A 24,489-nucleotide genomic window follows, 5' to 3' on the forward strand; every position below is an offset into this window, starting at 1 on the left:
CTCCTTTAATGAGCATTGATGATAGATGTCGCGTAGACGTGATATATGATTGAAAATTTTAACATCCCTAGATCTAGTAAGCGGACGTAACATCTAGTACTCTGTTACTAAAGCTGCGTTCCGAAATTCATTGCCAGTACTGAAAATCTATAGTATACGTGACACAAACTATGTATTTTCAGTACTAGCAGAGGATTTCGGAACGCAGCCTAAATAAAAAGTTCCCACCTCGAAGCTAACTTCTTGCTAACGTATCCGTTACTAGAGTTTCTGATGCTCTTTTTTTTTTTTTTACAAAAGACCGTTTTGTAAAACGGTCCTATACTTCGTGAACGTTTTTCGAATTATGAGTATTACAAGTGAATAATAATAATCTTCGTTTCTTCTAAGCATAATATGTAAAATACTTTTTACATGTCATAGCTCTCCGGAAGAGGTCTTCACAGTCGCCTTAGTTATTTGGAAGAATCCCTGGACTAGAGGATTTCTAGCCACTGTTGATCGTTCCTGCTGTCGCGCGGGTGATAGGCGAATCAACGGGGCAACGGGCTACGAATCTCTTTCTACTTACGTGAGTTGGATTGGTTTGCTGTTTGCTGTGCGTCAGTTCGTCTTGAACTACTTAGGTAGCTGTTTGGTTTGTGTCAAAGTGTACAAGTTTTCATCTGCATGTTCTGCGGATGGTCTTTTCTTCCTGGAAGTGCGTACAAAAAGTGGGTCAGTGCTTTTTATATTAATACATGGATTTAAACATGGAATCGGATTATACATCTCAATCTAACACGGTGAGTGCCGACGATGTGATTGTCGATGATTGAAAGTGACGATGAAACCAGCGCCGCGACGCGCCCTGAAATTTTCGGGGTTACGTGACAGGCTAGAGGAGAATGTTTTGTACATATCGCGACGAATTTTCGACCATTTGGGCGATATATTAATCGGAGTTTGTTCGATAATCGTGAGTCTTTGGCAATACGCGACATTGTGTAGAAAATTTCTCTATGTTCATATGTAATATTACCACTTGATTAAAATTTAATAGGATTGATGAACTTGCTAATTATATTGTACGGTATATCTTTATACATCTATAATTCTATCTATTTCTGCATGTAGAGATTCACTTCCCCCTCTTTCTCTCTCTTTCGCTTTTTACTCTTCTTCCTTCTTTCTCTTTTTCTGCCTTTCTGTTGTGGCTCAAACTGTTATATTGTTATTATAAAAATATTTGATAAATATTAACATGTAAAATATTAAAAAGATCATGTTTTACATATAACTTTAATATACAGATAAATATATGCATACATATGAATACAGATGAATGCACACATATGTATATATTTATATATATGTCTAGTTCAATGTGTCCTAAGAAACTATTTAAAGAAAGAAAGAAACTTCTCCATTATTCTTTATACTGTGCATATATTATAATGTCTCTGAAAGAGAGAGAAAGGAATTATATAATTCATGTAAATATTTTTATTTCTTTGAATATATTCATACTAGGTAGAATATATTTTGAATTTTATAATAGAAAAAGATTGTTCAAGAATTTAGAGAATATATAAATATATAAAGCAAGATGCTTTAAACCTCTAAAAGTATTTATATAAAAGTCGCTGTTATATATAATCAGGATCAAATATATATAGTAGATAAACTGCAAAATAAGATTTTTATTATCTACTACTTTAATTAACAGTTATTGCTTCTGATGCTTTAATAACAATAGACAAATTATTTTATATAATTGCTGATTTGTAATTATTATAATTTTCCTAAGATATAGATGAAATTTAGTATAGAAATATATTTATTTATTTTGTTACAAAAAAATTGTTAAATAATTTAGCAATTGTTTATAAAAATATAACAATCATTTACAGCTATTAGTATTGGTGGATCATAAGCTAGAGCTCTTATTCAATAACTATGTTATAATTATGTGCAATTTATAATTATAATGTTTACTTATTCCGCATGATATTAATTTATCTCACATGATTTATGAGGCTTTCATAAGTTGTCTTCTTTAGTATCCGCCTTTTTATTAAAGAAAAATTATAGGCTGCAAAGTTTCTTCTCATGTGGAAATAATTAATTTTCCATAGTCAGCGATGTGTATGCAGGAAAGATCGCGTGTGAAATATCAAGCTGACACGAGATACCATCAACAATAAAGATAAGCTCTTGATATATAATTTCAAAGCATATCTGTGACATCTTTATACTTATCATTTTTCAAAGAAAAGAATTATTTTCATTGGCAAATATCTTTGTTCTCAAGATTTTTTCTAAAAATTTTACTAGCATATATGTTTATGCTAGGTATGTATACCTCATAGAATAAATTTAAATACGATATAAAATATGAATATATCGAATTTAATATTGATATAACACGATTTATCGCATTCAATACTTTCAATCCATAACCAATAAACGTTAAAAAAAACAAATATACATCTTGCTACTGTAATATGAACGAGGGAGAAAGGAGTCCCTTCTCTCCATATCACATATTAGACGTGAGATATTTACGAAGAGGCAATACCATATGTACGAAAAACGTAGAAGCATATATAAGAACATCACTATAAATAAGAGTCGCTATGTACACATTCCTTCTCTAACTTGCTTACGTTACTATATTGCGTTTGGAAATTTTTACTCTAGAAAGGTCTCTGTAAAAATGTTCCGGTCGGCCGCTGTAATCTGCTAAAGTTCGTCGCGAAAAAACAATGTCCTGTCGATGATCTTAGTGATGACGTCATTTAGAATATTTTGCATCCGTTGAAACGCAGGCTGATGGTAATCGAACGACCGTCTAGCATAAAACGACGTTTAGCCCAGAATTCGTTGAATATTATGATATAGAAGTGGAAGGCAAATGAAATAAAATAAACCTGTATAAACATGGATATCTCTTGTCGCGGAGAGCCGCCGAAGAGCGGGACGCGACGCGGCTGCGGCGCACGCGCCTCTTTGCGAGTCGATAATGCACCATCGAGGCGGCCACCAACACCGATCCGCATCGGTGATCCCGATTCAGGCATCCCAAAGTCACTGCAAGCGATAGGATGCCTAGCAGCCGCTACTTTACGCGTCCTATTCACGTTTAATCTTTTTCCGGCCGCCTCGAATGAGATAACGTTCTATTTCGGCGAGTATTCATGACGCGCGCGCTCGCGCATGTTCGATAAATCGATATATTCATTTTGGAGGTCTTTCGATTTATCGGAAATCGATGGGAACGACTGTTACCTTCGTGTCGTTAGGACTCGGTGACGCTTCATCCAACTGTCCTTTAACGGTCAATGGCGTTAGGGTAATGTGCCTTGATGTGTTCCTGAAGCCAGAAACTGAGAGAGGAAAAGAGAGCGGTAACACTCGTGACATTTAAAAATGTCGGAAGTTTCTGTCAACACAAACACATTCGTTAAATTCGTTCTTGCGGAAGCAGTAGCTCAGCCGTCAAATTTGATCGAATCTACGCGAAAAGGCATATTTTTCTCATGAAATTTCGGTCTACCGTACATACGACGGTGACCTACAACACCAGATTTCTCCGGATGCAGACGATCTTCCCTCTCGCTCACGGATTCAATTTGATTTACCTACTTTTGCACGTGCGTATGGGTCCGAAGTTACTCGCGCGGATCGTTACCTCGAGATGTTATCTCGAGAACCTGTCGTACGTAGCGGACATGGGTTGCTATATTTTATCATAAGTTCGCGATGCTATTTTTAATGGAGTAGATTCGAGTTCCGCTGAATTCTGCGGACAATCATACACTTCTCAACTTGATGTTATTTCAACGACGCAACGATCGTTTACCCAATCATCTCGAACATTCCCATGCTAAAGTTGAAACATTTCTTACAGATTTTATTATTGATATCTCATTTTGAATTTTGCGCAAAATTCCATGCGATCGGAGGCGTGTAGCAATATTGTAAAAATTCCTAAGTGTATTGTACTTTGTGTTTAGGGTTGATAATAGGAATGCTACCCTATTATCAGCGTGTCTCGCGAGGAGATCGGTACGTGCACTGGTGCGTTACGGAGGAAGGAGGAAGAACATCGATATCCAGCGATGCAAGGTGCGTATAACTGTTGCTATCGCTGGACCGCTAGGAGAATGCGCGCATGCGAAAGAGAAGCACGGGAGGGAGCGCGGATGGAACGTTGGAGAAAGTTAGTTCGATGATGCGAAAGATGGAGATAGCAAAGAAGACGTTGTAAAGCTGTAAACGGTTCACGGAGCAAGCAGATCGGTATTCAAACTCGGTGAATTTGCTTCAGGAAGGGCCGAGCTGACGAGGAAACATTTCTCTGAACATTTCAAGCCTTCATTTAGAAAGTTTCTCTCCTTCATAATTCTCTCCTCCTCTTTCGACCTACCGAATCTTCCTTGTAAATCAAAAGTCTGGAAGGCAGCTTCGACTACCTTTCCTTGATGCAATCTTTATACTTTATCTTTCTCATACATTGCTTATAGTTTAGGTGGTATAAATAATGAGCTCGATTTACGCGCCAGATAGCTAAATAGATAGATTAATGAAAAAGAGGGATTGGGAAAAGGGAAGGAGAGGAAGAGAGAGAGAGAGAGAGAGAGAGAGAGAGAGGTGGGAGGAAGGAAGGAGGTGGAATCATTGGCCCGATAGATTACCTTTTACTCACTTTGATCAGGATCAAACACCGGAAAGTCGGACGTAAGGAGGATAATAATTGCTATCGATACACGATGGTCGTGTTACGGAAGAGATTTCTAAATTACGTATCCATGTAATCCGTGTACAATCTGTTTATTTATTTCGTTCCCTTCTATTTGGAGCACGATTAATACTAATCGTGCTCCAAATAACATAAGTCGAGAGAAATTATAACATAACATAGAAAATAAATATCCTGGAAATGAGTTTGTTTTAATCCTATCGTGTTTATTATGATGGAATTAACACGAAACATTTCACGTGTTGGAGCTTCTCCTTATCTTTGAAATCATGTCGGTTATATCTGTATATGTTAAAAATAATTCGCAAGGGTATTATTTGCTTTGATATTTTTCATGTATGAATTCAGTAGTAGGCCAGAACAAATGTTGAAATTGAATGACCATGAGAAACCATAAGAGATACGCTATTCAGAAACGTGAATCGGTCAGAAGTGACAATGTCCCCGATCCAAATCGAGAGGGAGTCCTACTTATTAGAAAAGATATTTTAGGTCGCACCTGTATCTTTCGCGCAAAACCGGTTGACGTAGCGCGCGCTAACTGCGGGACGTGTTTATTTTTCAGACGACACACTAGCGAACAGTTTGGCAGTAGCGAGTCCTTTTATGGACATCGAAGGCTGAATTTGGAGCAGGAGATCTCGTACGAAAGGGAAGCAGAAAAGATCTAGATGTTAGGTAGGGCCAGGACGAAGTAGAAGAGTGAGAGAGAAAGGGTCTTGAGGACGCCAGACAAAAGAATAGGGAGCACTCAATAGAGAGAAGGACAAGAAGAAAAGAGGCGGAAGAGCGTCGAAGGAAAAGAGAAGAGGGATGGGCGCTGGGATGGGCAGAAGCGGCACGACCGGCGGCGGTCTGCTCGAGGCGCTTCCCACAGGAACTCCACTCCACGTGGCTATGCTTGGCCTCGACAGCGCCGGCAAAACAACCGCTCTTTACAGACTAAAGTTTGATCAGTACCTCAACACCGTGCCGACCATCGGTTTCAACTGCGAGAGAATCCGCGGTGGTATCGGAAAGGCTAAAGGTATGTTTTCGTAAACAAAAGCATAACATTTTTCCTTTTCTAATTTGCCGCTTCTCTCCCTCCCTCTCCTCATCTCTCTCTCTCTCTCTCTCTCTCTCGTTTCTTCTCTGAAAATATAGATAAAGGAATGTAGAAATACATTATATGATTTTATTTTATTGAAGACTGTTCGCTTAGATGCATTATTTAGCAGGCACCATTCAGAGACACGCATTACACCAACATCCTTGCCTTGAGATACGATCTTCGTTTGACGTAGGTGTTAATTTCCTTGTGTGGGACGTCGGCGGGCAGGAGAAGTTACGACCGCTATGGAAATCGTACACGAGATGCACCGACGGCATCATTTTCGTCGTTGACTCTTGCGATACAGAAAGACTCGAGGAGGCGAAAATGGAGCTTACTAGAACTGCGAGAAGTCCAGACAATGCAGGTGTACCGATCCTGATACTCGCTAACAAACAGGATTTACCTGGTATGTAGATAAAAAACTATATTAGCGTTTCAGGATTAACTGTTGGTGTACCGGCCAACAAGACGGTAGTATTATATACAGAGTCTTGAGTATAATTTAAAACTTTGATTTTATTGGCATATTTTTTATCAACTCGTCATCTTTAATAAATATTCAATTTTAATCTATATTTTTTACTTTTGAAAATAGTTCATTGGATACTTTATTTTATGAGTAGCGTACAGAAGAATGGCATAGTAGACACAGTTATGGTTGCTACAATGCCATTTCAGGCCTGGATTTTCTACATGATTTCACTAATAAATTCCTCGTCGTATAGGCGCGAAGGAGGTCGGCGAGTTGGAGAAGTACTTGGGAGTGTTAGAATTGGCTGGTATGCCAGGTAGCGCCTGCATTCGCGTACAACCGGCGTGCGCTATTACGGGCGAAGGACTTCACGAAGGTCTAGACACGTTGTATCAGTTGATTCTCAAGCGACGTAAGCTGGCCAAGCTGAATCGGAAACGGGCCAGGTAGGCCAGGGCTTCGGAAGACTGCACATGCGTCTTCTGATATTGTCGATCGCGGACAGCTTCCCCTACGGCGACGCTTTCCACAACTTCCTCCTTACCTTCCCGCATTGATTACGAGGAGGAGATGGCACAGTGACTGTGAAAAAGAGCGATCACGATGATCATAAGACCGTGATCATCATGAGGTGCGACTACATTTTACGCAATCACCCTTCTTTCGGCTTTGGTTCTTCCGTTGGGAAGTGAACCGATGCTGTTGGAACAATTTCACGATTGCGTCGATCTTTTTTGCATGTGTGCATGGAAACATATATGCGTGTGCGTGTGTACATATAAATACACGTTGATTGTAAAATTGCGCAGATGGAGAGCGAAGATGGCGGAAAAAATGGAGGGATTTTAACAACTATTGTTCCTATTAGGTTGTTGCATATGAGATGCCCAAGTTCTTTTCATGTTTTTCCAAAGGTTGAGATATTATTGACATTTTTAAGTATATTGACATCGTTCGTTAATCGAAATATTTTAATCGAGAGATACTATTTTTATGTGGATATTTATTCGATCGTAAGAATGAAAAGGAAGAAAGTCGGGAATAATAGCTTACGCAGCATTTGTATAAATTCGTGTGGTAATTCGTCATTTTACCAGTGATCGGGCATAATTTAGATTTGAAATAACATATCGTCTGCCGTTCTGGCGAATGATTGCGAAAAAAAAAAAGAGGAACGCACGGAATCCAAGTTTGACGCTGTTTAACTTGTTTTATATGCAACAATGTAATGATCATGAATAATCATAAAATCGTTATAAAACGTGTGACGATGCTAGTCGACTGAGAAATTTTCTATTGTTGGAGAAGAGTCGATGTGAAAGTGGTGTAAATGTAAGTAAATACTTGTAAATAAATGGAAAAGCTGTAATTTCACGCCGAGACAAATTTAAGGTGTAAAGATACATTAACACGAGCAACGAACTGGGTCAACGTTATAAAATCTGTGACAATATATATATATATAAATATATATATGTATAAATATATATGTATATATTGTTATAAATTACCTACCGACATTGACGAAATGCTACCGCCATCACTAGCGTTATGATTACGATGTTATAATACAGTTTATTGCTGTCATATTTTTCACACAAGATGCGTTACATACATGGCACGGCGGTATATTTTATTTACATGTGCGAAGTCGTTTTAATTAATCACTGCTTGTTTTGTAAAGTTCATGTTTCCGTGTAAATCTCGTTACGTATGAAAATATATAAATATCTATTTCTGGATAGAGAAAAAGGAAGAGGAGGCTTAGGAAGTGAAAGAAGCAAAGAGATAGATTCAATACAATGATTCGATATGATTGCAATTTTGTGTGAATTTCATTTTGTTTTCGGTAGGATTACTTCAATAACATCCGTAGTGAATCAATGTTTGTGATTAAACGAATTTGCCTTGCTCTTCTAAATCCGTCATTATATATTTCTAGGAAAAAAAGAAAGATCTTTCGAAAGTTTTCATCGTCCCTGTTATTCATCGATGATTATTTAGTATCGGCAAATTATATCGCAATTCTCAACAGATAATCGTCGTATCTTTAGCAGAATATTCTATTAAAAAAAAAAAGAAATGTTGCTCGTGTGTGTGTGCGCGCGTGCGATGTGTGTGCGTGGATGTGTGTATGTGTTTGCGCGCGTGCGTACGTATGTGTGTGTGTGTGTGCGTGTGCGTGCTTTGTGTGTGCGTGCTTTGTATGTACGCTGGGTTTCCAAATAGTTTGAACAGTTTTTTTTTTGCAATTTGAAACGCAGCAGATGTTCCAATGAGAGAAGTTTCTTCAGAAGATCGCGGAAATTAATTTCTCTCGTTGGATATTTACTGCCTTTCGAACTGCATCACAAAAAGTGATCAACCGCGTTTTGAAAGTTTCAATACATTTCTTCCCAATTTCATCGGGAAAAACGTGTGCAAATGAATGTACGTGTGTATGTGTAAAGCTATTCAAAGGTGGAGCGTATATCTCGCGACTTTCTTGAAAAGTTTGTACCGAAGAAGTCGAAGCGGCGCTTTGTAGCCAACGAAATCGCTGTCAAGCATGGTTGTTGTTTTTATATCAACTGTCGTTCCAAATTCTATTGTATATTATACTTGCCCCTTGTTGTGTTTTATTATCTTTGGATATTTTATCTTGTGCTTCGATCGATCGTTAGATCGTCTATTTATGTATACATACTATTAATAGTGATAGTCTAAGTAATCGATGACGCGTAGCGCGTTAGACTGATACGATCCTTTCGGATATACACGCAGGAATTTTCAAATAAATCCGCTGATTCCGTTATATTTTCAGCTGCAACGTTCATTCGCCTCTTTCCGTTTTATCCGCTTCGCGTCCTCGCTCTTGATTTGAAAACGCCTCGTCCGCCAATATCGTTGACTCGGTTTGAACATCGATAGGTATGCTTCGGAACGTGAAATCAAAATCGTCTGGTAACTTGGCACGATATTTTTCAGACTTGTCGCACTTGCAGAAATCGGTGAAGAATACGAGATGTCGCGTTTCCTGAGCTGTTGGTTGCAACGTAGGCAGTGACAATTTGGTCTTGGTCGCGATAGGCGTCGAACGTCGAATTAACGGCCGTTTTTTCGTCTTAGGTGGTTGCATAATGCGCTTCAACATGCTCAACAGTCGGTGCATCAGCTCGAACTAGTCAATATATGTTATAATGTAGAAATCCATAATAATAATATACAAATAATGTTCTGAATGGTCGACTGTGCGATTGTCTCGTCACAAGGCTCGCAACTTTTATCAAACTTTTCATCATCCAAAATTGATAGAAAAAAAAAGTATATTTTATTTTAACAAATTCTACCTTTTTCGCTGCGTCTTCTGCTTCTTTCGTAGCTTTCATCTCTTGTTTAAATCCTTCTCTCTCGCAAGCGCGAACAATTCGATGCGGCAGATTGTCCAGTTGAAGATTCAGTTCCTCGTGGGTTCTTTCCACCCATCTCATCATCGAGAAACTATCGAGATTCGCGTCATTTGGTCCCACGCAAGCTTCGTACGTGTCCTCCACGAAGACACGAAGATAGAGAACCTCCTCGGAGCAAACGAGATTTCGAAAAACGCCTCGAAGAAGATGATCGGCGTATTCCTCGAGACTCGCCGCCCTGTCTTCCGCTTCGGCAATGTGTTTCTATCGACACATTACTGCTTGTAGAACTGATGCTCGTGTTAATGCCAGAGAGCAGAGAAACGGACAGATGAAGAAATAGGGGGAAGTCGGAACATGTTGGAAACATGCGATGAATAACGTGTAAAAATCTTCGACGTACTCTCAAGTCGTCGATCGTTGAGGAGATCTCGCTGACTTCCTGCTTGATACGCGCTTCAGTCATGGCGATAGTCATAGTCACATCCGCCATTGGGCCAGCGAGTGATTCCAGATGTACGAGCGCATTTAAATTTTGCGTTTCCATCGCTCGGAATACTTGGACGAGATCGAAAGGATCCTCGAAGTATAACTCGGCAGGACCGGCTTCGGCAATGTCTCGCTCGAATAACTCTGACAGAGAACAGTCAGTTTATCGTCACATTCTTCGTAAATAGAATAGTTGTTGAAAAAATATCGAGATCCAGGGAAACTGTAGAAGAATACATCGGAAATCATAACGAAACCCGTAGTTTCCACCCGGTAGTCGTCGCTTTGACACGAATTTAAGACAAATATTAAGATGTAGAGAAATTACAAAGAAATAATTAGTAAATTAATTAAGATTAAGAGTGTCGGCTACTGGATGTTGCACTCTATAATCGAAAAGAAAGCGTGATTCCTCACGCAAGAAGACCTTCGGTAGTGCTACAAACAACTTCTATCGCAGCCTGTGCTACGTATTCTAATGTTTGACGCTGAATGTTTGACATCCGAAATCACCTATCAGGTCCTCCAAAGAGGCGTCGTCATCTGGTGTTCCGTATCTATTGAACAAGTCCCCGGCGTTAACAGAGATAAGGCTGCCGGTTTCGAGTCGGTGCGACCAGTCGTGCTTGCTCCTCCAAGCGATAGGTGACAGCCGATAGAGGAACAGTTGACACATCTTCACCATTCTCCAGTTTTCCTCCCAGAAGTAAATATCCAGCCTGATCTGGCCATACTGTTTCGCCAGCTCGTTTCTACGTGCACAAATCTGCTCCGTCAGCTTCGTTTCCTGATCCGCTCTGTCCAGTATACTCATACTTCTCTTGTGATCCTTCGACAAAAATTCTTCAAAACTGCTCACGTATCGCTGATGACGCTCCTGTTCCCAGCGAAAAAAGAAAAGCGTCATTTGCATCGCATTAAAATACTCTTTCTTCCCTGACACGCGGACAATTACAAGGAGAGAACATTTTGAACCGACTTTGAGGACTTTGCTGTACCTGGATTTTTTGTAATCGGTACGACTCTTGCTCGAACTGCTGATCAATGCGGATACAGTCGTCTTTCTTTTGGCCAATGAGCAGTCTTGCTTTCAACACCTCTCGCGTGTCCAACACGTATTGTTCCAATGAAAATTTTTCTTTCGCAGGTCTGCCAGCTAATTCCGTAAAATACTCCGGATCCACGTCCGTCATGGCAATTGCCTCGGACAGATCCATGTATCTCTTTGTGATTTCTGGTTCTACCTGCATGCAATTTGTGGAAATTTGCTGACGAATCTTTCAAATGTGATTCTATCAATACGGAGAAGAATATGCTAGTTTCTTTCTTTATCTCTTCCTTCTTCCACTCTCTTTGAATAATTTCATTCACATCGTTTAATTTAAAACTTACGTGTAGTCCTTGCGCAATCTCATTTTTCTGCTGATCCTTCTGTTTTACTTTATCGCGTTTGTTTATTGTCATTTTCTTCCGCGCCTTCCACCATTGAAGATAAGCCAAGGTTTGTGAGCAGGAAGGAAAAATAAAAGGCGACTGTTCTTTCTTCAAGTCTCTCTCTTCGTCCAAACGTTCATGATTCCAATGATACTGCATTCTACAGTGTTTTATCAAAATACATCATACTTGAATAATTATTTTTTCTTTTTTTGAGATATATTTTACAAACGCACTTATTTTATTTTATTTATTTATATAAAACGAGTGTAAAGAAACGTTGCTAAAAAGATGAAATATTGTGTTCTCTTACTTATTAACCTTGGAAAATTTTTACGGTGGCGAGTATTGTTATTAAAGGTTGATCCAGTCCCAACGCCTTGTAATGGACGGGCTATATTTTACATCAATCCTGCTCGTTAAGAGATTTCTCGGAAAAACTCATCCTTCACAACTGTTTTTAATTGATGATGGAAAGCATCGATACGAACTCGCAATAACTGTAAGAGACTTGCAGTACGACATAGTTTGTTTGACATGCGCCCTACCGTCCTTCATAATATATTATATTCAATAAAAGTTTTACATGCTATATAGTAAAGAGTTAATCGAATTTTAATAGCATTTTCATCATGTACATAATAAAAATTGACTTTTTCTTATGTCCATAATGCAGTCGTATTTTTCTTTAAATGCAGCTACATGTTATTGACATCAATGTGGGACATTCTGTATAAATTAAGTGAGAAAAATGCCTATAATTTTCTAGATGCATGTCTATCATAACCATTGTTAAATGATATAAATTATTTTTATTTGTACATGATATATTTTTGATTGTACAATTAGAGTACGTCGGGTATTTCGATAACACATGTAATGTCTATGTATAACCACTACTTTCAAAATACATGTAATTACAAATGAGCCGAGCAAGTGCTTCAACGCTGCTCTTCAGCTTTGTACGCAATTGAATAAGAACTTAAGCAAAAATTGAGATGGAAATAGAAAATGAAAAAGAGAGATAGATAGAGAGAGAAAATGGAGTTATCTACTACTACGTATTTTGAGACACAATCCGCTCAAGTGTAAAGAGAAGAAACTGAAAATTCATTATGGAATGAACTGTGAAGCGAAAGAGAATTCAAATCAATAAGAAATATGACGCGTTTTTTTGACTAAAATGTTGATAGATGTACCACGAAGCAAAGATAGAAGAGAAAAATATAAAATAATGATTTTTCTTCGATGACGAACGACACAGTCAGAATTTCTCAGGCAGGAAAGAGGACAATACGTTTATCTTTTTATATCGATCGGTCGGCCGTTCTAACGTCGGAATATATACGTAGTTACAAACTCGCCTTGGAGCAGCCGAACTCCTCGCTTCCCCCTCCCCCTCCCCTATCCATAGCTGATGGTGTAACCCATAGACAACATCAGTGTCTCTTTTATCGCCGGATGTAACTGGCGCTCGATGTACTTGGTTAACGCTTGGCTAGCGCCTTGTAAAAACACGTCTTCCATTTCGCGCGTGATATGCTCCTTCGACTGCCAACTTCTGCTTGGGTCTTCCGAGTCTACGGGAAATAAATTTTCGAGATTGTCGTTCAGCACGAGTTCCCTTACCTCCCGCGAGATGTTTCGCGATGGATCCTCGTTCTGTAAGCTGTCGGTTAAATTGAATATCTCGACCAAGTTCACAGGCTCCTTCTTTACCGAAGAAGGAGTTATCTCTTCATCGCGCTCATTCACAAGGGAGCGTGTAAAATCTTGCGGCGCGACGGCCATCGTTTGGGCGGCACGCGTGAACCGTTGTCGTATCGTTGAACGTCTCCGGCGTAACGGTGACTTGGTGATCCAAGAATTTTTCCTCCATACGCCGAAATTCGTTTTCGGAGTGCGTGAATAATGCGGATATCGGCTCTCGTTAGGCACGACAACGTCCACCTCTTCGGTGATGCCCACTAGCTGTCTCGGTTCCGCCGCGTCGTACTTGTCGCTCACGGAGGTCAATGGAGGCGTCGACGAAGTTACCTACGTATTGGGAAAAATATCAAACGAAAGATACCTATCGCTATAATTGCATTTTTGCTCTTGAAGTCGTGCGATTTTTGCCTTTAAGGCAAAGTCTTTCGACGAGTAATTTTCAAAAGTCGACCACTGTTATTGCAAGAAATATTGGTTTACTTTGTCATTAGCCAAATGATATGGAGGCCATTTGTCCTGCCGTTTGATCTGCTTGTCGAGACGCGTGGGGTGACAACCGTACGCGTATATTGAGGCGAACCTCGGCTCCAAGAAACTGGACTCCGTGCGTATGCGCATCTGGCCGCGTCCGCGCGCGATCGGACTGGTGAGGAAGTCTATTCCCGCGCGTCTCAGTCGCAGCGTCATTCTGCAAGACTCGGCATTCGGCAACATTCGGATCGGAGGGCGACGATCCCTCGGCATCAGAGACACAATTCCCGACACCGACAAGTCGTTGAAGACGACGCGCGTCCTCAGGGAACTCCGCTCGGGCTCGAAGACGCATCGTTCCACCCGTGCCCAATGACTCGCGGGCTCCTTCGTATTCTCGGGCAGCTGCGAAAAGTCACCCAAGTCACCTACGTCATCCGCATTATTCGTTTCGTCCGTTGATCACGTCTGTATAGAAGTTGAAGATGTGGTTGGACGGATGTAGTTACCTTCACAGCCATACGGGAGACGGACATTTCTAGAGGAGCGGAACGCAGTTCACGCTGATACGACATTCCAGTCTCCTCTTCGTCCAGCTTGTTTTTCCTGCTGGAGTCCCTGTGGAGGGCGTCTAGAGCGTGCTCCAGTCTGCCGCTGCACGCATCCCAATTGCTGATACCGGCATACGCAAGACCAATCGGCAGGAAGATCAACGACCATATCGCCGGCTGTCTGAACTGCATCACCTGCGTGATAGAGACCTGCGCGTTACTATCTATCTCATTATTCGTGCAAAAAGCAAAGAGAAAATTCGCAATCAACAATCAAAGGTGCGTTAAGCTGCAGGGGAGATTTCTAATTTCACACAAACGATCGTTAATGACGCAAGAATGATAGAGGAAGGAAACACGCGAAAGGAACTGCGCAATGGTAGCGCTCATTAATGTCACGTTGTGCCTTGATTGACGAGGCGCTATTTTTAATTAACAGCACGCAATGAAATTCTGCACTCGGAGCGACGCGAAGGAGGTATTACGGTTTACGCCTATGCCCTGCCATTAAAATATCTCCCAAGGCATATCCTGTAGAAACTCGGTGAATTCAGGCGGCTGAAACAGAGCATGAAAGCGTCTCCATTCCGCCTGTTGTCAGCGCCGATCGGATTGTGTGAAACTAGGAAGTGAGATTTCTTTTCGGCTGCTCATTAACGTTAATTGTAGCACAACGAAGCGATACAAATCTAATAGCGTCGTTGTTAACGCGCGGAATGCAATTTCGCGGAACAACAATAAAGATTGAACTTTCGACGGGATTGAAGAAGAATATTGTCAATTTCATCAAATAAATGTACCTTGACTGATACAATTTCGGTATACGGCTGAACTGCATTGCCAAAAGATCTAGATCGAGAAATTCACAGTACGCGACATGAGATTTAATTTTTTTTTATTTTTAGTCTGCCAGTGACTCATTCCGTGGCGATAATGTGCAAAACGATGGATCCTGCGAGTTGCACCGCCAGTGGTAGTTACAACTCGTACGGATGAGTCAAATTGCGCGAGATGCTGTGAAATTGCATTATTTGCTTTTGTATGCTAATGGAGAATCCCGAATCCATTTATCTCGCCAATGCGTTCTCGCGCTCCGTTAATCATTTTCGGCGTTCTCAATAGGTATTTGCGCAACAATCGAACAAATCTTCCCTGGCATCTTCTCTTCTTTCATCACTTCCATTCACGTTGATGCAACGGTAAATTTGCGCGTTTACGAAACACCGCACCGTCGAACGGTGTTTCTCATCACGAAACATTTCGCGTTATTTTAGTTCTCTTACTGACACCACACGTATTCTCTTTCCTCTACGGAAATATTTAAATTTATATATTATATAGATCCTTGAATTCGTAAAAATTCATTATTTATAATTAATAATGTTCACTTACACTTTGTTCACGCGACGTAGTTAATAAATCGTTCTTGTCTTTCGAAGATGACAGCAATGATGACGGTGACGATAGCGAAGTCGACGACAACGATGATAACGGATACGCCAAATCGGTGCTTGTGGTGAAGTGCGCGAGATCGCACTCGCACCTTTGCTCCGAGGCAGATCGAAGAACAATGAAAGTGCTCGCTGCCACTCGCACCGCTCAGACACGCACCGCGGCGATACGAATCATTCTTTTCTCTCTGCAAACGTTGCGTGCAGCTACCACACGACGAAGAGATATGAGGTAAAAGGTAAGACAAACCTCACCTAACGCTTTGCAGAATCTAGGACAGGCTATTGTACTGGATTGCAATCAACGGAAACGGGCAGGCACAAGCAAGCTTTACCAGCAAGCTTCAACATATGGGCCAATAAAATATATGTTACTTGAATTTTGTGGCATCTACTTCCATTGATAAAAAATAAATTGTAACTTCAGAATTTCTTCACAAAGGGCAGACCAAGCTCTGCTTGATACTTATTATCAGCTGTTATATCACTCAATGCAGTTTTATCTCGATACAAATATTTTCTTCATGATTTGGCAATAGTCCTTACATGTACAATATATATAACATACATGTATCATATAAAACAATAAGATGTTAATTTATATTTACCAACATTTGCATTCTATCATTTTTTTCTATAAAGTTTTAGTTGCTTGAGCCAGATCTTTTGATGAAATTTCTTTCTTTCATAACTCAACTCAATCCTTTCAGTTGAGAAAACTTTGTCCATCAAGCAACTTTCATCCTCCAAGGAAAGCATGTTTTCTTGATATTCTTAAGTAAGTATATTCTGAAATATCCAAAATACATGAATAAGCAATCTTGCATATAACCCTATAGAAAGGGGTAAATAAACATTTATGTTACCACATTTCCCCCCCCCATCTCCCCCAGCCCTCACAGACAATTATATAATTAAGAATGTTAGCTGACAGAAAAGTCGTCGCTCTGAGTGAGTGACAGTTGGTTCATACGTTGCCATTGTTCGCATAAAAATTATAGCTAACTCACTCTATACACACTAAAGTAGATGTACATGTAGAAAAGTTTAGCTTAGTCATTTGTGCGCGAAATTTTGCAAAACTACTGGTTAAACTTACATGTGCCAATTCTGTGCGTCTATTAAATACCTGTAATTGCATTTACTTCTCTTCCTTCGGCATTCAAATGTGAAGCTCAGTAAATTCTAAAATTTAACTCACAACAACAAGATAAATTTCAACATCGCTTAGGTTCGCGCAGTGTTGCAAAGTTGAACGCATCGGCGGGAGAGGGCCTGTGGCTTATTTCCAGATACGACGCGTTTAATTGGTCAAGTTCAGTGACGTCAAAGCTAGGAAATCGGACAAGCGTGCTTCTTTATTTTGTCAATATGAAAAGAACGATCAATTGTCTTCTCTGAAATTAATAACAGATTGTACAACTAGAAATTGTTCTGTCAATGATCCTGTCGGTTAATCGGTGGATTATACGAATTCAATAGGAGAGTTAAGTGAAAGATCTAGGTAGTTACTGCATCTAGGCTGGCTAGGGATGTTCAAGCACACTCCTTGTTCACCAGCTAGTCTTCATTTGGTTCACGGTGCTCCCGGCGATCCGAGCGCTCGGATCGACACTAGCTACCGTGCGCGGTGCCGTTATTATGACGGGTCCGCGCCCGCGCCCGCGCCCGCACCCGCGCGTCGCTGTGTATCATATGTGTTCCGGCGAGTCGTGTGGCAGGCTTCTCGCGCGAGCCGAACATCTCGACGAGTAATGGCGCTAATGCCAGAACGTTAAGGTGTGATCCGGCAGACAAGCATGACAAGATGGTAACACCCTGTGGTGCATCGGGAGGCGATACGTTTCCGCATACGTGAGCTACGATCGAGGCGGGACGGGCGGTACGGGGAGGTTTGGGCTACGATGAGTACTGACAGTCATGATCAGACGAAGTCCTGCAAAACAGCCGTCAGGAGCGAAGAGGAGAGCGCGTTCGATGGCAAACGGATTAAAAAAGAGTACAATGACATTTGCGTGGAGAATGGCGACACCGTCTCCGCCTCGACCACAGCCGCCACCGTCGTCGCTGCCACCGCCGTCGTCGAGAAGCGACAGCAGTCTTCTCTGCTACCGCCGTCGCCACCGCCGCCGCCGCCACCACCACCACCGCCGTCGACGGTGCCGGCCGGCAGGTTCGTTTCGAATGGCTTTCATGAGGATAATGGTCCGCTGCAAGACATCGTTGCGACGAAATTCGCGACGCTGGCCAACCATAGCACTTCCAAGCAGGACAAGATTCGGATCATGATCGAGGATGGCATCAGGTTAAGTCGATTTTCATTCCGACTCTAATTCGTCACGATCCTTTTTTTTATTTTGGTGTTGCACATCAGGTGTTGCTACCTCGTCTTCATGTCCGATATATAAAGTCCGACAATACAAATTTTCTTCTCAACAAATTAATGTTAAATTATCTTATCTATCTTGTGATATATGCAAGTTGCACATTGTTATATCACTTGGAAGTATTCTTATGATTGTTGATGATGTGTTGATCTGCTACAGTTTTCGCTGTAATACTTGTTTGACATTCAGGATATTGGTCAGTTCTAGTTCAATTATAGTAATTTTTCATTATATATTTAACTTGATTTCCTTAATATTTTGCAGTAAAATATTCAAATTTTTTTATTATGTTCAATATTATTTGCTTTTCTATCAAATAGAACAATAAATAGTTCTAGTAAAAATTTCACACTGATTAATATTATATAAAAGAAATATATTTATAATACAACATAATCGGTTGTTTTGTAGTCTGTATGTGTGTATATTCGTAGTAAATTTTATATCAAATATTATATACACTTTTATCCTTAATTAATTAAAATAATATAAAATTACTGTCCTTGAATAATTGATGAGAGCTGTTATTTGTAATGATAGGATTCAATAATATAGAAAAGTTATTTGAATTATAGCGAAGAATCCAAGGTGCGCGTGCAGGAGATTTTCTCACAGATGGAACGACTCAAGACAGAAGAAAAATTATTATTGTACCTGAAACTTCCATTATTGCTGACAAATCCAAGTGGAACCATCGATCCACTGAGGCAGCCATTAAATCCATTAGGAAATCGTTATGAAATTCATCAGACCATTATGTGGATCAAGACACATCTAGAAGAAGATCCAGATGTCTCCTTGCCGAAACAGGAAGTCTATGACGAGTATAAGTAAGTTGTCTATTGTATACATGCTGCACATACACATAAACAAGCATGTTTTCATTAATATATTCCCTGATAAACTTGAAATCAATTTCACCTTAGATAAGAAATAAATAAGATATATGGTACTATAATTCAAATATTATTGAATCTGCGGGGTGTAGTGCAGAAGTTATTTTTCAAACATACTTTTCCCTTTAAATGTATATGTCATTTCACCTGATCTGGATATTTTTACAAGATTATCTATTTCTACTAAAATATTCTATATTTAACGTACACACGTAGATGGATACATAAAAATACATGTATATCTTCTATTTGTTTTCATGAGCGCTTTTAATATATTCTTCTTTAACTGTTGCGTCACATATCTGTTGAAGAAACTGATAAATAAAATATGACTTTATTAGCTATTTATACTACTGCTGCCTTGAACCAATCAAATGTTTGCGAGAAATTACACTTATTTGAATTTGTCTTCATTGACGTGATACAGAAATGATACACACATCTACGTTATCTAATAGTCTTTCGAAAAAAAATTTTGTAAACATTTCTTTGAGGCAAATTGCATCTAATTTTCTCCTTCCAGTGTCTATTGTATAAGAAATTCTATGAAACCATTATCAACGGCGGACTTTGGAAAAGTTATGAAACAAGTATATCCGCGAGTACGTCCTCGTAGACTGGGCACGCGGGGCAACTCTCGCTACTGCTATGCGGGAATGCGCAAGCGAATTAAATTGGACCCTCCGACACTGCCAAAGATATCTGGCCCTCAAACTGTGAGCAGCATATAAGCACAGATATATTATATAACTTCCATTTAATATATTTTGTCATAAAAAATTCTTTTCTACTTTCTCAGGAAAAGACAATTACGTTGATCACATTTATATGAAATAAACACATCGTCTATTGTCCTATTTAGGAAGAGCACTCGGAGGAAAACATTACCGAAGAAATGTTAGGCGCTGCATCCACCTTGATAAGAGAATGGGCAGAAAACTTGTTAGGCCTGAAATTTCCAAACTTGAGTGCCTTAGCGCGGCATCTTGTTGATAACCTTTGCGTCGATATTCGATCTCTGGCTGCTGTGTGCATTTTGTCCGCCTCAGTTGAGCCTAAAGCTTTATCTAATAAAGGTTAGTACTTTAAGTTCGTTAAATTAACTCTGCGAAACAAGTAACTCTTTCGTGCATTGTCTTTCAATTCAGTCAGTTCGGTTATACTGAAAGAAAAAGATATATCGTGTGTATCAAATATATTATTATCATATCGGATTAATTGTTTAGAGCCAACTTCTGATCTACCAACTACGCCTACAAGTAGTAAACCTGCGAAACTCCGGGAGGCTCAATTGCAGTTGCAACGTAAGCTTCAGCAACGAGAACATATAAGGGATCAGAAGCATCGTCATCTGGACACTATTGTACAGGTATATCGTATATTCTCTCTCTTTCTCGTATCAACTTGGACGATAAAACAATTTTAATTTAATTTAACCTTTGGATTTTACTTTGCCATATACCTTTAATACTTTTTCATCAATCAAATCCACATATATCAATCGTTTTCTCCAATAGTGTAACTAAAGGATAGAGTACAAAATATTTTTAATTCGGTAACACTTAGTCAAAATAATATTCATCATTTTTATTCAGCGTATAATTTCCATCTCGTAGAATAAAGAAAAAACTGTCGACGGTAAAGGAAATATCACTAAAGGATGCAAGAAAGTCAAGTCTAACCAGTCACCTCAAGGTACAAACGTATCAGCAACAACAGTGGCCGCGCAAAACTCCCTGGCAAAGTTAAACCTATCCGCTATAGTTTACAACCGGCAAAAGAAAGTATCGAAAACTTGCAACCAACAGCAGCAACAGCAACAGCAACAGCAGCAGCAGCAGCAGTCCTGCAATGTCTCCCTGGAGTCTAACTGTGATAATGTAGTGGTACAATCAGGCGAAGACGGACAGAGTAATAGCAACTCTAGAATAGTAGCGAACGTGCAGCGCGACGTCAAAGGTAAACATTCTAGGAAACGTGCCAATAATCCAATCGTAGCACAGCAGGAGCCCAGCCCTGAGAAGCAAACGAAGCTCACAGACGAGAGCCCAGAGCATTCCAATGTTTTACTACCCAAGTTAACGTCCATCCAACGCGCCGGCAAGATATCAGTGATACTGGCCGGCAATACGAAATTGATCAAGTGCAAAGCGGTCGGTGAAGCTGCGGATAATAGCCAGCCTGCGAAAAACTGTGATATCGACTCGTTGAGGAGCTGTTCCGCCGTGAGTACGGTGGACACGTCCTCAGGACTCCTCACGAAGGACCAGATCCGCCTTTTACAGGACGCGCCGGTCTTGAAAGGCGAGAAGCTCCGCGGCATCGACACGGATGCCCTGGACGATTATCTGAACGGCGGGAACAATTCGCAGGAGCAGGAGGAGGAGCTGCTGCAGTATTTCCAACAGAGCAGCTCGTCCAGCTCCGATGTGGAGACCGGCGTGGTCAGTTCGGATGCTGAGCAGGTCTCTCGATCGGACAAAGTGTCGCAGCTGCGACTGATGCTGCAGCAGAATCTAAAAGCGCCCGTTGTCGCCGCCGACCTGCTACCTACGACCGTTGTTCGGCAGAGCATCGCCAGCATCGAGAAGCGAGATCCTTCGCAGAAACATAATATCATACTACCGACGCTTCTCAATCATCCTAACCCGGCCAGCACGCGTCGTCGCGTCAGCTTCGAAACTAACGTCATCGAGCATGTCCAAGAGACGACGGCGCCGGTCGTCAACACCGTGCCACAGAGCCCGAATACGCGACGCAGGATATTCAACTTCACGCCGATCTCGCCCGGGCCGCATTCTCCGATCAATGGCCGCGCGTCTAAATCGAGCTCGGCGAACGCGAGTCCGTTCGTGTCACCGCGCAACACTCCGGTACCAAGGTCGCGCAGTAATCTGCAAGCCAGCAGCTCAAGATCGCGCGGCCAGAAGATGCTCGCTCGCTCCATCTCTTGTGGCGTACCGTACACCAACAAAGGCACCGATACTTTCATCGTACCGACTTCTAGTGGCACGGAAGCTGCGCTTTCGCGACATGCCTCTGTGGCAACCATCAAGTCATCGGAGGTAAGGGCCAAAATCAATTGTACACAATTTTACACGAGAGAGGTGAGCGATTCTCTTAGGAATGTCTCTGATAAATGTTGAAAGAATGAGAATAATTTGAGAATATTTTCCCAAGATTTTCATAGACTTTGGATTATGTTTGGACTGATATATGTATTTAATTAACTGATTTTTATATATGACTGAAATATATGGTGTACAACAGCTAAAACGAAGATATACACTTATTTCTATACACGCGTTTTCTTTGGCGAAGAACACTCTTTGCAAGATGATCATATTTGTATTATTATTTGCTGCAGGTTCTGCCAAAGGTAACCCCGTGCACATTTTTGGATCTGATGCCTCAGAAACAGCTGTTGATCAATTACCCGAGTCAAGAGAATCTACAGGAGATCAAGAATGTGTACCAAAAGGGTCAGCCACCTCCGCCCGACCAAGAGATCACGGAACTCCTACACTCCGGCAGAAACTTGAGCAACGAACAATTGTTCTGTAGGTCTCAGTCAGTGCCGTTGCACAGGATGGTGAATCCTGCGTCTCTGATGTCTCCGATCTCCACGCATTATTGCTTGTCGACGGTGCAGAGTCAGAGTTTCAATCCGTCGACCAGCAGTTCCGTCGCACCCACGCCAGTGCCAAGCGAATACAACGACTTTGGCTCCTCCATCGGACAAGAAGGAGCGTATTTGTTGGACGACACCAACTTTATGTCGGAGCAGCAGTTCTTGATGACTGACAAAGGAATCACTTCGGAGAATATCAGTAACATCCTGACAATCTTGGACGAAGAGGACCAGCCGGGTTTGCAGATACTGCCGGAGCAGACAACGGAGGAGTCGTTGAATAGTGCGATCGTTTTGGACGTTTTGCCGAACGCGACTCTAAATCTGTCGGAGGAAGACATGCTGGACGCGTCGAGTATTCTCACTGACGCTGGTGGTACGCTGCAAAAAATTATTCAATCACGATCCTACCCGAACACTCCACTGCCGGCAGCGGTGTCAGCATTCACCCCGTCATACACCGAGGACAGTAACGGCTCCAGGTCGTACCCATCGACTCCACTACATACGATGCAGTCTCAAGATGTGTATCAGGATCCTGGCGAGCCGATACTCTCCAGTCCCACCCTGAATTCTTTGAGCTTACAGGGCGATGTCAACACTACCGCTAACAACAACAACAACACCACCTCCACAAACACCGCCACCACTACCATCAGCACCACCTCAACTACGACCGCCACGACCAACACTACTATCATCATCACCAGCACCAACACCTCCATCGCCACCACCGCCACTTCCGCAACCGCCACTGTTGCCGACGCCGATGACGTTGACGCTGTCGTCGCCGTTGTCTCCTCTTCTTCCAGTAGTCTCTGCAGAAACGTGGCAGACTTACTGGAAGCAAGCTTTCTCGAAGAAGCCGACACGGAGACCGACGATCTGGATCCTCTCGGTAATTTTGACGGCCTGCAAGATGTGGACTCGTTGACACCGCTGTTCAACGACGTCACTGAGCCTAATCGCTGAGAGAATATTCCCCCGATGCAATTTTACATTCGCACGTCGAAAGGTGTGGCAAAAGTGTAGACTGTTGTTTTGGTCCAGTGGCTCTCACACACGATTGTATTATCTAATAGAACATTTTTAGAGTAGAGAATTAGCAACAGAATGTATAAGTGAATTTTAATAAGTACTGAAAAATTATCTGGTTTTAAGATATAGGATACCTCGGATAGTTTTGCCGAGTCTATTGCGATGTAATTTAATCGTACGACAGTTTCAAGTATTTTAGTTATTATTTTTTACTACTGATTGTGTATAGATTCTTTGTAAAGGAAATGATTTCAGCTTATAGTAAATATTTTGAAATATGCAATTTACTATTCAGGCTGTATCAATGACTGTTTCATCTTTATCGCAATAAAGGGTAGTATTGAAATATATACGAAATTTTAAAATTGCAAGATTTTTACAAAGTTAATATGTTCTTAAATTATTAATGATTATATAAACATATATGATATGTGTATGAATATACATGTATACATGTGTCTTTACACATTGTGTCATTTTGTTCCGCAAGTTTCCGATGTATATTTTACTTGAAGTATAAATGATGCGCGATTTAGTGCAAAATTATAAAAGACCCTTTATATCAGATCCGTTATTTTGATTAGTTTCAAAAATCTCCGCTACGAGTCGCTATCATTTTAAGAATTGGGATCGTAGTATGACTCAACTGCAAGGTAGACGAATCTTTATTTCGAAGTAAAATAACTCAATGATATATCAGATACAAATCACTGTTTATTATTATATATCA

The 24,489-nt window shown here is 40.8% G+C and overlaps 4 protein-coding genes across 7 annotated transcripts; 2 read left to right on the top strand and 2 right to left on the bottom strand.

The window, feature by feature from the left end:
• Positions 1-515: 515 nt before the first annotated feature.
• On the top strand, positions 516-9,108 carry Arl4 (ADP ribosylation factor-like 4). 3 transcript variants are annotated; one of them, XM_011149779.3, is made up of 5 exons: positions 516-571; positions 3,999-4,110; positions 5,310-5,771; positions 6,031-6,246; positions 6,566-9,108. In XM_011149779.3, the coding sequence occupies exons 3-5, from the start codon at positions 5,558-5,560 to the stop codon at positions 6,760-6,762; spliced, it is 627 nt and encodes a 208-aa protein (XP_011148081.1). In that variant the 5' UTR covers positions 516-571; positions 3,999-4,110; positions 5,310-5,557; the 3' UTR covers positions 6,763-9,108. The 3 variants fall into 3 exon arrangements, with proteins under 3 accessions (XP_011148081.1, XP_011148080.1, XP_025157891.1); XM_011149778.3 differs by lacking the exon at positions 516-571 and adding an exon at positions 587-785; XM_025302106.1 differs by lacking the exon at positions 516-571 and adding an exon at positions 587-717.
• On the bottom strand, positions 9,074-12,233 carry LOC105188378 (coiled-coil domain-containing protein 38). Its single transcript, XM_011149782.3, has 7 exons — positions 11,946-12,233; positions 11,583-11,784; positions 11,189-11,434; positions 10,704-11,067; positions 10,105-10,334; positions 9,642-9,965; positions 9,074-9,472 (listed from the first exon to the last, which is right to left on the bottom strand). Exons 2-7 carry the CDS (start codon positions 11,781-11,783, stop codon positions 9,125-9,127), a joined length of 1,713 nt encoding a protein of 570 aa, XP_011148084.1. The 5' UTR covers position 11,784; positions 11,946-12,233; the 3' UTR covers positions 9,074-9,124.
• Positions 12,234-12,775: 542 nt separating this feature from the next.
• LOC105188379 (uncharacterized) lies at positions 12,776-16,364 on the bottom strand. 2 transcript variants are annotated; one of them, XM_025302105.1, is made up of 6 exons: positions 16,063-16,364; positions 15,749-15,995; positions 15,157-15,664; positions 14,315-14,551; positions 13,815-14,210; positions 12,776-13,661 (listed from the first exon to the last, which is right to left on the bottom strand). In XM_025302105.1, the coding sequence occupies exons 4-6, from the start codon at positions 14,546-14,548 to the stop codon at positions 13,029-13,031; spliced, it is 1,263 nt and encodes a 420-aa protein (XP_025157890.1). In that variant the 5' UTR covers positions 14,549-14,551; positions 15,157-15,664; positions 15,749-15,995; positions 16,063-16,364; the 3' UTR covers positions 12,776-13,028. The 2 variants fall into 2 exon arrangements, with proteins under 2 accessions (XP_025157890.1, XP_011148085.1); XM_011149783.3 differs by lacking the exon at positions 15,157-15,664 and having other exon boundaries at positions 12,777-13,661; positions 15,749-16,364.
• Positions 16,365-17,441: 1,077 nt separating this feature from the next.
• Positions 17,442-24,107, top strand: LOC105188380 (serine-rich adhesin for platelets). The gene is made up of 7 exons (XM_011149785.3): positions 17,442-18,112; positions 18,770-19,024; positions 19,614-19,806; positions 19,953-20,166; positions 20,317-20,459; positions 20,707-22,155; positions 22,458-24,107. The coding sequence occupies exons 1-7, from the start codon at positions 17,712-17,714 to the stop codon at positions 23,691-23,693; spliced, it is 3,891 nt and encodes a 1,296-aa protein (XP_011148087.1). The 5' UTR covers positions 17,442-17,711; the 3' UTR covers positions 23,694-24,107.
• The last annotated feature ends 382 nt before the right edge of the window (positions 24,108-24,489 follow it).

The sequence above is a fragment of the Harpegnathos saltator genome, unplaced genomic scaffold (assembly GCF_003227715.2).
Source record: "Harpegnathos saltator strain DR-91 unplaced genomic scaffold, Hsal_v8.6 scaffold469, whole genome shotgun sequence".
In the NCBI taxonomy this organism is placed as follows: Eukaryota; Metazoa; Arthropoda; class Insecta; order Hymenoptera; family Formicidae; genus Harpegnathos; species Harpegnathos saltator.